This window comes from Cygnus olor, chromosome 6 (assembly GCF_009769625.2).
Source record: "Cygnus olor isolate bCygOlo1 chromosome 6, bCygOlo1.pri.v2, whole genome shotgun sequence".
NCBI classification, from domain to species: Eukaryota; Metazoa; Chordata; class Aves; order Anseriformes; family Anatidae; genus Cygnus; species Cygnus olor.
In genome coordinates, this window is record NC_049174.1 from 20,456,226 (window position 1) to 20,472,745 (window position 16,520).

General features: G+C 36.8%; 1 protein-coding gene across 4 annotated transcripts in view; it reads left to right on the top strand.

The window, feature by feature from the left end:
* Positions 1 to 16,520, top strand: part of STK39 (serine/threonine kinase 39) — a 92,833-nt gene that overhangs the window by 21,323 nt on the left and 54,990 nt on the right. For all 4 annotated transcript variants that reach the window (XM_040561227.1, XM_040561224.1, XM_040561225.1 and 1 more), the window contains exons 3-10: positions 3,489 to 3,597; positions 4,674 to 4,815; positions 6,953 to 7,008; positions 7,494 to 7,603; positions 7,696 to 7,797; positions 9,063 to 9,196; positions 12,609 to 12,657; positions 12,764 to 12,829. In XM_040561227.1, the coding sequence (XP_040417161.1) occupies positions 3,489 to 3,597; positions 4,674 to 4,815; positions 6,953 to 7,008; positions 7,494 to 7,603; positions 7,696 to 7,797; positions 9,063 to 9,196; positions 12,609 to 12,657; positions 12,764 to 12,829 (768 nt within the window). The remainder of the gene's footprint in view (positions 1 to 3,488; positions 3,598 to 4,673; positions 4,816 to 6,952; positions 7,009 to 7,493; positions 7,604 to 7,695; positions 7,798 to 9,062; positions 9,197 to 12,608; positions 12,658 to 12,763; positions 12,830 to 16,520) is intronic.

The window sequence follows — 16,520 nt, forward strand, 5'->3', positions numbered from 1 at the left end:
TGTGCTAACATTTTTGTTTCACTTGATTAAATATTTAGAATGCTCTCCTGTTTTGTTGTTAACATTTTTTGAGTCTGCTCAATTTTCAATCACTTACTCTGATCAGTTTCTGTTAGTATGGGGATACTTTAAAACTGCCCTCTGAACATGCTGTTTTGGAAAAATGCTGCTGATAAGTGCTTATGGATGGTGTGCAAAGGCCTCCCTCGCATTCTCAGCTACATGGCCTTCAGCAAAGTAGAAAATGCAGCAAGCCTGATGTCCACATAAACAAACTTGGGATTTGGGCCAGTGTCAATTAAAATAGAAAAGGAGTGGGGGAGGGGTTTAAATAGTACTAATGTTACACACAAACTGCCCAACTCCTGAAATTCAATACTTGGTTTCCTGCAGTGTCCTGTGCTCTCACTATTGTGTGCTAAATGTAACTTAACCTCAGAAGCCAAGGAAGAAGTTCCTGTCCTTAGTATTGTCCTGACAGAATATCTTCTCCCATCCCTTTACCTCGTCTTAAAAAAAAAAAAAAAAAAAAAAAAAAAAAAAAAAAAACCAACAAGCATCCCCCCCCCAAAAAAAAAAAACCACCCCTGCTGCAACAATAAAAATAGAACAAGAAAAGCCCTCTATAGAAAGGCTTACCCTCTGCAGTCTAGGAAAAATGAGAGTCCGGATAGCATGAAAATGCTGTTTTATACTGCTTGTATGTTCATTATAGCAGTAAGCCTACTGTGTATCGTGTACTGGCTTTTAGATAGTAGCTAAGCATTGCATGTCATGAAGCGGAGCTCCTGAATCCATTACAAGCCTTAGCTGTTACAGTGGAGTACTGTCAGATAAATATGGAACTTGTAAAGCTGTTCAATAAAAGTGAAATGAAGCCTTTTACCTAAAGACCCTGACAGAGCCATTTCCAGATAACTGTCTCTTTCACCAAGAAATTTCGGTACATTTTTCTAGAATGTTTGAAGTTCTGGTCTGATAGCCCTTTGAGGTGGGCTGTGTGGAGGAGCCCCTCACATAGTATGTCCAGTTCCTCAAAGTGGTTGTGTGGCATGTGTCTGTGTCGCTCAGGAAACACCCACAGAACGGTCACCTGCCGGGTTACTTGGAGCTGAACCCAGGGCCTGTGAATGCTGCAACTTAGCACTGAAAGTAGTTGTCTTGCATTTGCTTATTGCTGCATCACCCACCTGCCCTTAGGCTGACATATTTTTGTGCAGCTGATCAGCGAAACTGGATCAGAAATAACCTGGCTGAAAAGAAGTTAGCTTTTAACCTGGATGTGTTTGCTGATGCAGTTCACATGCTTACAGCACAGGGGAGGGAGAAGCACGGAAGCAGAGGGATGAGGACGAGACTTGAAATTCTAAATGACACTATGGCTTTGGTGCTGCCAAATGTCTAAAGTGATGTGAATGTGAAGAGTGCTCCTGGGCATTCACCTGGACACTATGCTACAAACTCTTCCTCAGACTGTATATTTTAAGTAAATGTTTCTCACCTGTGTGTGTCATGAGCCTCAGCCAAATAAGTGAAGTTTATGGAGGATTACTGTATGGGATAGGGGCTCTTCAGAATTAAACATCCGAAATTAATATTTTCCCCATTAAAATTGAATCCCTTATTTCTCATGGGGTGCTTTCTACTTTGTTTTTTGAAGACTTGTTTGGAAGAAATCACTAAAGCTGAGACACAAAGTACCTTTGGCCATGGTTACTGTGATAGCTCAGTTTTTGCCACCAGTTGTTGCAGACAGACAAAACATTTGAAGCATTTTTGGGTTGAATTGGGAAGCTTATTACAGGTGATTATTTATAATTCTGCGGTTTTCATGTGCTAATAAAACAGTTAAGATGTATTTTTGTCCAGTAGTGGCAGGCAGACTTCATGAGCAATCATTATATTACCAGCATAGGAAAGCAATAAACCAGTAGAAGGTGTGAAATAGTAATGTGGAATGGGAGAGTTAAGGTAAGGATTTGGTATGCATAGCTGAATTAAGAACCTGAGGCAGAGACAATGATTTGGCTTTTCTTTAAGATCTACTGGGAAAGGGAAATGTGCCCCACATATATTTCTTCTCTTTTGTTTGCTGCTTATTGAATCCCAGAAAACAAACAAACAAAAAATCACCCAAAACACAGTGTTGTAATTTGCTCAGCTAGGCTCATTGCATGGCTATGCAGACCTTCATCTTTCTGTGGTTCAGGGCTGAGAAGTTACCTGGGGAGGAGGACTTGACAACATTACTAGCTGAAATGTATGGCAGACTACAGCCTGACTTAATTGCCAACAGGGATGAGATTAAATCAGTTTTTAATAGCATAATTAACATCTTATTGTAAAGAGATTGTGATCTTGAATGCATTGAAAATAACACGCTACACTGTTCCCCCCTGCCCCCCCCTCCCCCGAAGTCTATGAAATAGTCGCTGAAATGAGGCTGAAAGTTGAAAACTGCCTCTGTGGTACCTGTAATCCACCTAATTGGGACTGCCATAGTGCCTGCCTTGAGTGAGTACTGTTGAATCAGTGTTGCATGGGTCCACCAGACAGCAGGGGCTTTTCAGGGATGGATTGGCTCCTGGAATGGCTCTCCCTCCAGGAGCACGTGCTCTGGTGCCAGGGATGGTTCAGGGCTCTGTGGTCGGAGGCAGAGAGAGAGAAGGAGGTAGGGCTGTAGGAGCTTAAGCTGCTGTGACGCTAAACCCTCAAATACAAAGGAGGTTTAAAGGCATTGGGGTTTGGCAGAACAATGAGAACAGCCAGAGAGGTGTAACAGAACAGTTAAGTGAAAGATTAAGTAGAAAAGGGCTCTACTTGAAAAGAAGAGACAAGGTTGTCATTCTTAAGGTGTACAGCTGTGTTGTAGATTGTGTTACTTGGTAATGCTGCATCATCGTGCATCTGTTAGTGATTGTGTGCTCCTTTGCTCAATTGTTTCCTCAGACTTTCAGTCAGTAACATTGCTTCTTCCTATTCTACTGCTGTTTGCTTGCATGACTGTGGTCCATTTGTCCATCTCACAGTAAACAGAGCCAGTGTAGATGTGTATTTTGTCCTACCACTTCCTTCCTTCTTTCCCTCCTGCTCCCATTGTATTTTCATATCCCTTTTGAACAGGAAAGGCAGTAGGTTTTAATCTCTCCTTGTGTTCTGTTGTCTAGTCTATTCCCACACGTTCAGCTCTTGGAGTGGGCTTATTCTGCTCATTCTGGGACTTTAAACATAATTTCTCAGCTGATATCAGAAGAAAACTGATGCAGTTATGCCTGTATCTCCTGGCCAAGCATCCTTCATGTTCTTTGCAATAATGTATTGTCTTGAATGTAGATCTATAGGTAAAATTGAAATGTTTTCATGCCTTGAGGCATATTCTTTGCATATTTCAGTTCTGTTACAGTATTTCACTTTGGAATTAAAATTTCACTTTACGCAAGCAGAACCAATAGCTGGCTGTGTTACGTTGGACTTTGTATTTCTTACAGAAAGAAATTCAAGCAATGAGTCAATGCAATCACCCCAATGTGGTGACCTATTACACATCTTTTGTGGTGAAGGATGAGCTTTGGCTGGTTATGAAGCTGTTAAGTGGGGGTAAGTTACTGGTTTTACTTGTTTAGCTGCAAGGAAATTGTATGAATTTTCTAATGTGTGTTCTTTGAGGTAATTGACCTAAACCAAGTAAGGAGAAGGCAGAAGAGACTATATAGGATGAATCTTGAGGACCTAGACATGCTAAATGTTATAACAGTAATGTACAAGCTTAAAAAGTCTACATATGTATATTGATACTACATACTAAGAATTACTGAAATAAATTCTGTTAATCTAATTGCTGTAATTTTTTATTCTAAATCACTATGTTAAAGTTCTCTAAGGCTATTCAGGGAAAATTAATGATGAGAATTAAGTGATACCTGTCAATGTGGCCTTTTTTTGAGTTACAAATCCCTTCTATTTTTGTAAAGATTTTATAATTGGTATTTCTCATTCCTTATCCAAGGAATATTCTTCCTAGGACAGGCCTTATAAATATCACATCCTTTTTGCTGTTTAAGCTAACTGAACACCCTTTACAGTTTTTCTGGTGATAGTTAACGGTACAAAAATGGTATGTGGTTCTGAAAGAAGAAAAAGGGACTAAACTGAATAGGCTTCTGGCTTACAGAAGTGAGGCCCTGATGTACTGTGAAGTGTTGAAAAATACTTGGACAGGAAAAAGATACTGCTATTAAATTCCTTGAGATTAGTAGTAACCGAAGTTCAGTGTAAACCAGCATGTCACTAGAAATGTAGTCGTCATTTGTGTGCAAAGAATATGTCCTCGTCTTGCAGCTGCATGTTTACATCATAAACTTGTGAACTATAATTTAAGGTGGATAATAAAAACATGTTTGGTGTGCTTGTTGTCTAAATCTGGATTAGTCCTGAATTTCTAGCTTAGCAAACAGGTCTTCCTAATGGATCATTGTTACGGTATGCTTGACAAAATCCATTCCTTTGTTTCTCGTTTGAACAACGTAATAGTTTGCTTTATTCTGAGAGCTCATTATCTGAAGATATAAATTGCAATAGCAAGGGAAGAATGAAGAAATGACTTTCAAGAATACAATATGATAATGCTGTATATGTTTTTTTCTTTTTCTTTCTTCCCTGGATCGTCAATATAGGTTCAATGCTTGATATAATAAAGTATATTGTCAATAGAGGTGAGCACAAAAATGGTGTCCTTGAAGAACCCATAATAGCAACAATTCTTAAAGAAGTTTTGGAAGGTTTAGACTATCTACACAGGAATGGGCAAATTCACAGGTAGGAGCATGTACACAGTGAAAAGCATTTTCTAAGTTGCATGTTTAGGGTGTTGATACTGGTCAGCTGCAGTTGCTTGGTAAAGCAAATTGTATTGCCTATTTCACATACTGTAAATGTGATCAGTAATTTTTAAATTAGATTGCTCAGGCAGATGCTGTAATCTTGACTGTGGTTTGTCACTTATACTTTGTACTCGTTTAGTCTTTATTCTGTCTGTCCCTTTTATAGCTAAGATAGGCCTGTGCTGCACTAAGTCTGCCAAAACTGTGGTATATACTCCTGTAACTGCTGGTACTCCTGATATTTAATCTGACTTTTAGTTTGCACTGTGGTCTGTGGCTTATATTTGTGTATTGTATTGCACAGTAAACACATTATCTTAGGCACTTGGGCACTGCTGCATAAATGTGGAATGTATTTCTTCCTGATAATTAGTAGTGTCTAATACAATTCTACAGGTGTCTCTGTATGACCATACATGAAGCCAGGTCTGATATTATGGATCTGCATCTTGATGTATACGTATCTAAGTGATTATTATGTTCAGTATGTTCTCTATACTGTCTACCTTGGTATAAATTGTGTAGACCCCCCAGTGTGGTCTATACATACCTGTTCTAGTGATCAGGAGGTTGCTTCCACTGTTTGGAAATTGGAAGTGCTGAACTTTGACCTCACTAATTAATTTTACTGAGGTGAATTTGCCTTTTAAGGAAGATGCCAAGAAGGGGCTTTCTGTTTCTAGCATTGGCCTTTATGAGGGAGTGTTCTCATAAAAGATTCACAATCACAAAAGATTCACTGCAGACAGAACTGGTGATGGCGGTGGCAGGGATATAACACAGTAATGGTTCTTTCCATGTACTACTAATGTCTCATCTTATAAATGAGCTAGCTGCCTTTGATGTAAATCAAGAACTGTTTCCTCATTTTGCAGAGAGAAAATTGAGATAAATGGAGAAATAAAGAACAGTTAACTTGACTTCTGCTCTGGAATTCCAAAGATCTGCCACAAAACTTAATTTGTAGTCTTCTATTACACTGATACTGCTGCAGAAGGAACATTCATTAGCTTTTAGGGATAACAGGACCCTTTCAGGTCAGATTTGGGAATTCCCCTTGTATCTTTTTAATGGAGCTTAAAGATAAAGCTCCTTATTACACATAAGATTTCTCCTTCTTATAATACCTAATTTATAAACTGTAATACCACAGAAGTCCTGTTCAAAAGAATACAATGTGCATTCCTTTTCTCTATGTATGTTGTAGGTAAAAGCTGTGGCAGTTTGGGGAACACTGTATTAAGCAGTATTTTCCTGTTGGAAATGTTTCAAAAATGAAGGGATTTTGTTTTGTTGTTTTAGTGTACTCTCCTTTATGTATAAGGCAGAAGGTTATGTTAGTTTTCAACAGCAAAGTGTTAATTTCTTTCAGTAAATCCTGGAAAGGTTTGCTCAAATTCTTAATGTTCATGGCATTTTCTGTATGAAAGATTTATCTATCTTCTGCATTAAGAATGGGATGTACATTTCTATTTTAGAAAATATTTTTTTAAATGTTATCTATGAGTAGTGTGTTACATGGATAGGTAGTTGACATTTAAGTACGTGTATTTTTGACAGATTCAGTTTCAAGTAACTTTTAATCCAAGTACACTAGGAAAATGCGGTTGCTATTTCAGAGCTTTAATAACTTAATTGAGTAGAAATTAACACTATATTTACCATTCGATCTCTCAGGAGATCAAAGAAAACTTTTTTCACTTTTTTTCATTAGTGGTGCATTTCAGTGTGAGAAAGCGTTAATTCTTGCTATAAAGCTCTGAAACCATTTGTGAAGTTACATCTATAAAAGGAGGTAAAACAGTTGGACCTAAATATTTATTCTAAAAATGTATCCTTGAATTCTACTAAATTTGTGCCAAGGCCAATTTGGGTGGCTGTACACAAAGATACAGTTTATTCTGCACTCTGTTTTATTGTAATACTTCAATTCCTGTTCCTGCCTTTTAAATTTTCAAATACCATCTTGTGGAACTACGTAATATGAAGATGTGTTTTTTTCTTCATAAAATGTAAGTTTATGTATTTTCTTACGTCTTACATAAAAGTAACTTCTTATTTGTACGTTCTAGAGATTTGAAGGCTGGCAACATTCTTCTGGGTGAAGATGGCTCTGTACAAATAGCAGGTAATGGCAGTGATAAAAAAAAAAAAAAGTAGTGGCTAAATTAAAAGAACAAGGGATATGAGGCTTGCTTAAGGACAATAGATATGAGTTTTCCTGTTGGCTTTTAACTGGAGAGTTGCAGCTGTAGGTTATCCAGTTTTAGGATGTTTGGTTAATGATACCTGACTTTAAAATTTGCTCAGTATTTTTGTGTCCAAAGGCTGATATTCTTCCTTGTTACATGTTTTTGCTTTGACAAAGTAAAATCTCCTTTCATCTTTGAAGAATAGATACCTGATTTGTAACCTGGATTTTACCTTCTGGCTTCTTGTTTGCAAAAAGTACTTTTAGGTCTTTCCCTTGTGACTGCTCATTATTCTGCACCCCAAGTTTCTTTTATGAAAGTGAGTTGACTTTTATGAGTTGACTTCACTTCTACTGTATGAAACCTTAGCTTTGTTACTGGTAGTTCAAGTGGTTATAACTTTTTCTTTCCTATTCTCCAGATTTCGGCGTTAGTGCTTTTTTAGCTACAGGAGGCGATGTGACTCGTAACAAAGTAAGGAAAACGTTTGTTGGTACTCCATGTTGGATGGCCCCTGAAGTGATGGAGCAGGTATTACAAACATTTAAAAATAAAAATATAATATTTAATTTTTGTAACTTGAGAAATCACCACCATGTTTTTCCTTTCTGGCTCTATTCCAGGTGCGAGGTTATGACTTCAAGGCTGATATGTGGAGTTTTGGGATAACAGCCATTGAGTTAGCAACAGGAGCAGCACCTTATCACAAATATCCTCCTATGAAAGTAACTGTCACTTTATATTAGTGCCGAAGGGTTCCAGGATTCAGTTTGTTCTGTCTTTAAACTTCTTTGGTTATTGCATTTTTTTTTTCTGTTGACAAATGACTGCAAGTAGAGCAACTTTGTGGATGCTGAATGTGGGTGGTGGTGGTGATGGTGTGTAGGCAGCTGTGTGAGAGCATTGGTGTGCAAGGCACAGACCTATGAAACTGGGCTTTTGGGCCTTTGTTATTAGCACTTAAGATGGGTTGCTTCATTCACTTTTGAGGAAATAAAAAGAATAAACAAGACACTTCTGTTGAAGGTAGAAAAGTATGTAGTACATTCTTTGTGATTTCTTCTGTCTTTCTGATTATGTTTTTGTGCTTTTAAAATAGGGTGATATAGAGGTTTTCTGAAAAAGTGTCTCCTCAATTTGGGCATTTAAGTGATTTGTTATGTATTTTTCACTAATTCTGATAAAATAATGGTAGTAACCAAGGGCTTTCTGGAAATGAGTTTTGTGCCTTTGCTTGAAGAAGAGCTTGTAGCGTAGTAGGAAAGCCTACTGGGAGAAAAAAAAAAGCTGGGAGAAAGGGGGGAAGCTTGTGGCTGATGTTTATTTTTCGTAGAGTAATTAAAAATTTTTAAAGTTCAGAACTGGGAAGATACACCATCCTATATAGTGTTAAGATGCTTAAATTTATAGCAACTGCTGTACACAGCAGTATTTCTGAAAAGAAATATAGTGTCTAATATAGCTGATAAAGGAATAAATGTTTTTTATTATTATTACAACATCCTAGAAAATATATTTTTTATTAAGGCATAAGATCTACATTTATGTCTGAAATACTTTAAATGTTGCAGTGTTTCACCAAAGTGTGTATTTTTTTGATCTGTGCAGTAGAAATGTTGATTGCAGCAACCTTGCTTACTATTCCTCTTTTTCTGTTTCACTTGTGTGTTCACATTATTCTCACAAGTCCGCAGTCCAAGGATGCAACACCTGGGCACAACATTTTAAGTATTCTGACCACTTGTTTTCATCTATTTGGGGAATTTTAAAGTGGTGTATATATTCTTTATTTTTAATGTATATTTTTTATCAGTTATACCGTTCGTTGTTCTGAGGATTGCATAGAAATGCTGTTGTGATGGTCAGCACTACTTCTTTGTTTTAGTAGTAAATCAAGATATCTAAATATCTGAAGAATATTTATTCTTTTTATTTCTGCATGTTTTGAATTGTTTTTGCTTACAGTACCTTTTCTTGGGTTTTACTGTAGGTGTTAATGCTGACGTTGCAAAATGATCCTCCTACTTTAGAGACAGGTGTAGAGGACAAGGAGATGATGAAAAAGTATGGCAAATCCTTTAGAAAGTTGATTTCATTATGCCTTCAAAAAGATCCTTCCAAAAGGTAAGTCATTATTGCCACACACAGTGGAATTACTTTTTTTAAATGTACAGACTATTTAGGGTTCCAGTATTTAAACATCACCTTTAAGCATATGATTTGAGTTTTGTAATACTAACCTTCAGTATCTTCATGTGGGGAGAAGAAATTGCCTCTGAATTGTCACTAGCTTTATTCTAGCTTTTTAACCTAATTTGATTATATTTAAATATGCTGTTCTGATCAAACAAAATTCCTTGCTCTATATCTTAATTTCTCATTGGAGGCAGGATATAAATCTTTGTTTTCCATAATCTAACATGACTGTTCAAGTTGATCAAACAGAGCTATTGGTGACCAAACATTATGACCTCTTGGCCTGTACAATAATAATTAAAAAAAAAAAAGTCTTGAGCTTTGTATTGCCTTTTAACTTTAATATCTCCAGAGAAAATTACTTATTAAGAGAGATTTTTGTAATTTGAAGTGGGATGCTCTGAGCATGTTTAGAGATCCTCATGTTACTGTAGGCAATTATCTTTGTGTTTTGATTCTTCTTGCTGTATTTTTTGAATGGGGTAGCCAAGACAATGAAAATGTTAAACATTTATTTCAGAATTATTGCTGAGGTTTCCGGTTCCCAGAGCAATTCATTTATTTATCCTTTATTCGTTTTTATGCAGACCTGTTTTCGTAGGTGTCTTGCTGAAGAGGTGGAGGAGGCACATTCTAATTAACATTATTTCCTGAGGGTGTTCAATATAGCACTTTTCTAAAACTTTCACAGCTGACATTTCTGGGGGAAAAAAAAGATTATGGTCCGAAACAGCAATTCTGACTGAGTAGTGTGATTAGGTCCGTTATTGTATGTTTTTCATTTGCTGATGTTCCACAAGCATTAAGTCCAAGGTATGAAGCAAGTCAAATTTCAAGGGTAACAACAGCAATACTGGAATACTAGACATAAATTATAATTAAGAAAAAAAATAATAATTGCATGTTAAGATCTTTATTCTTGAAATCCTTCAAATTCTGCTTTGACTGAAAGGTCATTTGTGTACTATTTTCAGATTCCCCAGTTCCTTCCAGTTGGTGGTCTTAGTATCAAGTCCTAATTCTTTAAGCTTAGCACTGCAATTTGCTGGCTGCTTATGGATCAGAATGAAATGTTGTTCTGGCAAATCAAGCTGGATAATCAAGTATAATCTTTGTCCAGAGAAGTGGATGCTCCCTCTTTGGAAGTGTTCAAGGTCATAAGCAACCTGACCTTGTGGAAGGTATCCCCTGTCCATGCCAGTGGGTTTGGAACTAGATGAACTTTAAAGGTCCGTTCCAACCCAAACCGTTCTATGATTCTCTTCTCTGAAGTTTCTTTTAAGTTTCCTATGTTCAGCAATTTTCAGGGAAAAATTAAATGAATAGGAAAACACAAGTACATAATTAAAATAGCTTTCCTCCTCTCCTTGAATATACAATGCTAAGAGTTACCTGATACCAGTGTTGAAACAGTAGTGTTCTAACACATACAGTATTTTCATGCTCTAGATTGATCTGAACTGAACAACTAGCCCAGCGTATAGGTGGTGAGATCTATGCGTCAGTTACTCTTAACTTGATAGAGAGCGTCCTTATGTTGTGGGGTTATTGGTACATTTAGTTTCTTCACAGTTGGAAGTTAGTTTTGCATTAGAGATACTTCCATAGTCATTGTGTCAACTGTGGGAGACTTGCTTTTTCTGGCAAATTCTGTGGCTGGTATTGCACTGTTGTCTCTCAGGCCATGATGTTTTTCTTTTGGGCTTCTGTATGTATTTCCCTCCTCAGTGCAAAGTGTGTAGGTTACAGTCCTCGGCTGTAATTCACTCCTAAGTGTGTGTGGATAACAGGCCAAGAAAGCACTTTCAGACCTGTTCAGAAGTGTCTGGTATAAATAATGGTGGAGCAATGAACACTAGTTTGGATAAGACCTTACCAAGAATCTGGCTTTTAATTGCGCATATCCCTGTTGAGAGAGAATAGTGCTGGGTCACAAAGATTTGTCTTAAAGTTTAAAGTTGATTTGAGGTTGAACTTGAAAACTCGATGCAGAAACTGATTTTTAAAAGGTTCCCCTTCCATTTTGCCCTTCCAAGGTTTGTGTGAATTACAGCTAAGCTTGGTGGTTTTCACAGTATCACCACTAAGAACTCCATTATTTTAGAGTGGTGCTTTGGAGTGGGAGAAAAATAAGTGCTCTGTGGAACTACTGTCTTATGTCTAAATTGAATGCTTTTTGTTGATGACAGGAATAGTTTCATTATTTCTAGCAGGAGCGAGCTGGGATACATTCCTGTTTTTCTTCACTTCCTCTTCAGATGTGTCCCCTGAGAAATTAACTAGTTCAGATTTTTTGTTCTTTTCTTCCATGTGGAAACTTTCCACTGTCTTATCTAACCTAAGCTGTATCCACTCTATTGCTGTAAGTCAAATGAAAATCCACAGCAGATGTTGCTTCTGTTCATTTGGAAATTATGAATCTTCGAGATTCTAGCTCCCCTAGATTTAGCCATATTGAAATCAGCATTGAGTAGGGGCCTCGGTTCCTAGTAGAAAGGATTAAAAGAACAAAACAAAACCCCATACCTGAAGGATTTTATTTCATCCCAAGAGATGCTTCTCTTTCTTTCCAGAGTCTGCTTCAGTACCACAATATGGCTTTGTCTGGATGTGTAGCTTTAGATCCCTGAAGCTAGGGGGACAAATCCCTTTATTGGAATCATTTCAGTAGCTGTAAGATTATGAAAATCTGTTGGAAACTTCAAAAATATAAACTTGAAGATGATTGGAAGAAATAGACTTTAACAGAACTGCAAGTAAACGTGAAATGTGTAGGTTTTGACCTTACAACTGTTGAATTGGTATTTGTTTAGTTGGATGATGCTCCTCATGGTTCTTTGGTTTTTGCATCAAATTAATAGTGTCAGTATGGTTTCTTGTGAATACCTGCTTGAATCACTAAAGAAAGAATGCAATTAGCGGGTGTGATGTTACTGTTTGGAAAATGGACCCTTTCATTGCTGTGGAGGAAAGTTTAGTTGCATTCATGGAGTCACTTGGGGAAGCATGTTTTACTTGACTTTTTCTTTTTTGTCCCTTTGTATTAAGGGTAAAATATATTTGCATTGAAAGAAAGAGGGTGAAAATTGATGACCTAGATACTGATTTTTTGTGTGGTGGTGGTTTTTTTTTTTTTTTTTTGTATCTTTGCCATAGGGAAACGTTTTTTTCATGCGCGGTAAGTATGTATGAATTAATTCAGTAGCTATTGCCATTCATTTCCCCATTCATACAGTACTAATTCAAAAGTATTAGAGACGTACCATTTAACTAACGTCCTGTACTGTATTCACTGAGAGGGGTCTTTGTTTTCTGTTCTAATTTATTATTGATCTTTCAGGCCCACAGCAGCAGAACTTTTAAAATGCAAATTTTTCCAGAAAGCCAAGGTAAAACGTTTAACCCTACAAGTAAATTTTGCTCTGCCTTAAAATCTACATGATTTTTCTTCTTTCCTTGTATTGATTTTTAACTTATGAAATGTTGGTCTTGCAGAATAGAGAATATCTGATTGAAAAGCTTCTCACTAGAACACCTAATATAGCACAAAGAGCAAAAAAGGTGAGTGTATTCACCTCTTTCTTGACTTGTATGCAAGGGAAGGCGGGAACTGTTTAATTCCCTTAAATTTTAATTGACTTGACTGAGCTGTTCTTTTATGCGCTCCTTCACAGCCTTTTCAAGGTAGCCTTTGGGCATTTTGACTTTCTTCCTGGCCTTGTCAAAATGATGCATGGTACATATCATCGTATGTTATATGATTATTTTTCCCCACTCCCTTTTGGAAACTTATAGGTGAAATGGTTGTGCAAATGAAAAGTGACAGATCTGCTTGCATATAGGTTCATAAGCTGCGTAACTAACTTGTATATTTGATTATCTAAGGAAAAGATGAAGGTACTGAAGTAGTACTTACTGACAACTGGCTCATTTTCTAGGTTATTTTAAACGTTGAATATTTTAAATGTGTGGAAGTCAGGGTCAAAGTCTACAAGAGGGCTCTTGAGTTACTTGTACCTATAAAGCCTTATTTCAAAATGTATGGAGCTAAACCATTATCATAATTATTATTAACAATATTATTAATACTATTAATAATTAATAATAATTATTGATTATTGAACTAATTATTATTAGTTATCCCACTACTGTGGCATGTGCTGATATTTCTGTGGTATCTTTGGCACTTGTTTAAAAGAGTTTACCAAGTGAGGTGCAGCAGAACTAAACAATTCTTAACAGGTAAATATTTTAAAACTTAAATAATGAAGCAAGCTACTGTTCATAAGAGCTACTAAACAGGAATGAATGTAGACTCCTGCTTTGTGGTCTGTGAGAAGTTAAACTTAATTCCAAATAAACTCACAATATAGGTTCAGTATGAGTAAGCTGCTCAGATTACTAAACCTCTGCAGGTATTAGGACAAAGTGCTCAGTCTAACTTTCTCAAAGTAGTCTGATTTCTGAGAAGATGTTTTAAGGAGGGTGTTTCCAGAAAAGAACTGTTGCAGCCTTTCGTGACACACCAGTTCCAGGTGTATTGAACATCTGTAGGACTTTTATGTTTTCTTAGCAGTGAACTGAAGTGGCGCTTGTAACATTTTGTTGTGTTTGTGAATGTTTCATGTAATTGTTTCTATAGCTGGTGTTCTGTGATAAGAAGAGGCTGTCAGTGGGTTCAGTATACTATGAGTTCTTTCTAATTCTTCTGTTAGGTAGAAGCAATTTGGGAGATCAGTGGCAATGGTTGGACTTTGAGAGGTTGGAACACAAAGCTGAAAAAAGAGGGCTTCTTGTAATGTAGGGCGGTAGCCTGTTGAGCAGTGCATTATCTGCAAAATGCAAAGTTCAGCTGTTTGGCCATGTGGTGGCAGCAATGCCCACATAAAAGTTGCCCTAACTGGAGAGAGAAAAATAAGTAGAGAGAGAGCATTTTGTCATTTTCCTTCTTGGGCATTGCAGGAGTAATTTAGGCATGCTCTAGTACCAACTCTGTTTCCAGTAGAGCATGGACCTCATAGAATTTCTCTCAGTTGAGTCCTCAGGTCAGCTATAGGAACTGCATGTTAACTCATATATAGCCATGTACACATACTTATTTTTTTAACTTAGCATCTGGAATTGCAAAATGAATTCATAGTAGCTTCCCTTGTGCCATCAGCAACAGCTTGTTGAATGTTTTTTTTGTACAGCTCTTCCTAATTTGGAGGAGGAGTGATTCTTAATAAGTAAAAGCTGAATGATGCTAGAGTAATAAATTATAGGTCTTTTAATTGCAGCATAAAATACAAAAAAATAGGTTTTAGCTTGTGAAAATACTAAATTATTTACATTTCAAAAGGACACTATTAAAATTCATTAGGAATTTAAAATTTAATTCACTTACAACTTTGCATGTAGCTGCTGTTTTAAGATACTATAAAATATAAATGTATTTTAATATTAAAGTTGTTTTTTTTTTTTTTTAAATAAAAAAGCTCTAAGCAGAGTTTGGTTGCTCAAACATTCATGTAACATGTAAAATGTCTAAGAGGTCACCCATGGAAAGAATAACCCTTGTAATGGAAAAAAGAATGTCTCTGGGTAAGAGAGAGGAAGGAGCTAGTGTCATCACAGTTTCAATTATCTTCTGTAGCACTGGGTAAGAAATGCCTTGTAACTAATGATCTACAGTACCACTGTCGGTGCAGGTATTGGATCTGCCCTGTAGTAATTTATTTTTTCTTGCACTTACTGCACGTACAATTACTTTGCTTTGTTGCCCAGAACTCCAGCCTCAATGTAGTTTTAACTTTAAATTGTTTTCTCTTGACGTAGTATTCTCATGTTTTGCTGCTGTATTTACAACTTACATTTGGTAACAGTTTTGACTAAATATGAATACAGGCCTGTTTGTGAAATCACAGGTACACATGGTCTTGTATGTGTGAGGAAAACATTCAAGCCTGTAAAGATACTTCCTATTATAAAAACCAAATGGATAAGATTCAACAACTCTTACAGCGTGGGTTGAAACTACTGTTGTAAACTACATTGTTGTGCATATATTACCCATGTCCCAGTGCCTTTGTTCGTTTTTAATTGTGTTAATCTTGAAATGATGCCTCTTCCTGGTACTTCAGGTAATCAAGGATAACGTTAAAACACTTCCAGAATTGACTGGCCCAGGAGGAACATACCTTGCCTGTTTATGTGCAGAACCTGCTTAAATGCATACCAGTACCGATCTACAGGAACGAGTGTTACACTATGCAACTTCATGGCCATTTTGGGTTTTGTTAATGTTACTGCTCAGTTGGGAGACCATTGTTGGTGTCTAGAAGAACTGGAGAAATGGCTGCTGTGAATGCTCCATGCTCAGTGCAGTCTGACAAGCAGGGGACAGCTCTCCAAGGCCACGCTTTTGTTGCTGATAGAAATGTGGGAGGCCTGACTGAAGCTTCTTGCTTGTTAGATGGTGTTATGGTAGAGCAGCCTGCCCTGTCCTGCTTGGATCAGGGCTGTGTTACACCCCTGTTAAGCTCTTGCTAAGCTGTTGTATAGATACACGTTTTAACGTGTGTTGAAGTAGTTTTAGTTTTGGACTGAATGCTAAGTTTTGTTTCATTTGTGACTAAAATTGCTGTATTGGAACAGAGGAAGTTAGAAGCAGCTTCCAGAATTCCACAGTCAGTTTCAAAATCTGGTCACACTAAAAATTAATTACTACTGTAAGTACTCTGTATGCCCAGAGGCCATTTGTCAATTCTGTGATTTTATAATCCCATTTCTTTAATTTTGAGAACCTCCTGTATGACTGCCACTTTTACAAAGTGAACAGGGAAAAAGGTGTATCTGAGTTACATTTAATAGCTGTCTGAACTGTTACTAGTTAAAAAAAAAAAAAAAATTCTGAGTAATAATTGGGCTTGAATTCTATTTTTGGGAAGGTGCTATTGCTCTGCACTGTTAATAGAAGCTCTTTAAACCTTAGAGTTATAAGTTACTGGGAAAAAAATGACAGCATAAAGAGATGATTAGTGTGAGCGATACCAGTTTTTATTAAAATTTCAGTAGAAATACCCTTACTGATGGGTTGAAGTTCTAGGTCTGCAGTACAGCTAATTAAGGGAAATGGATCTGAATGGCATGTTATCCTGTTAAAGAAATTAACAATCCTAGTAGGGAGAGCAGTATGATACCACCTAAGCAAGGTATCATTTGCAACATTTGCATGTTGTAGTGATGGATTTAATCTAATAGAAGCTCTTCA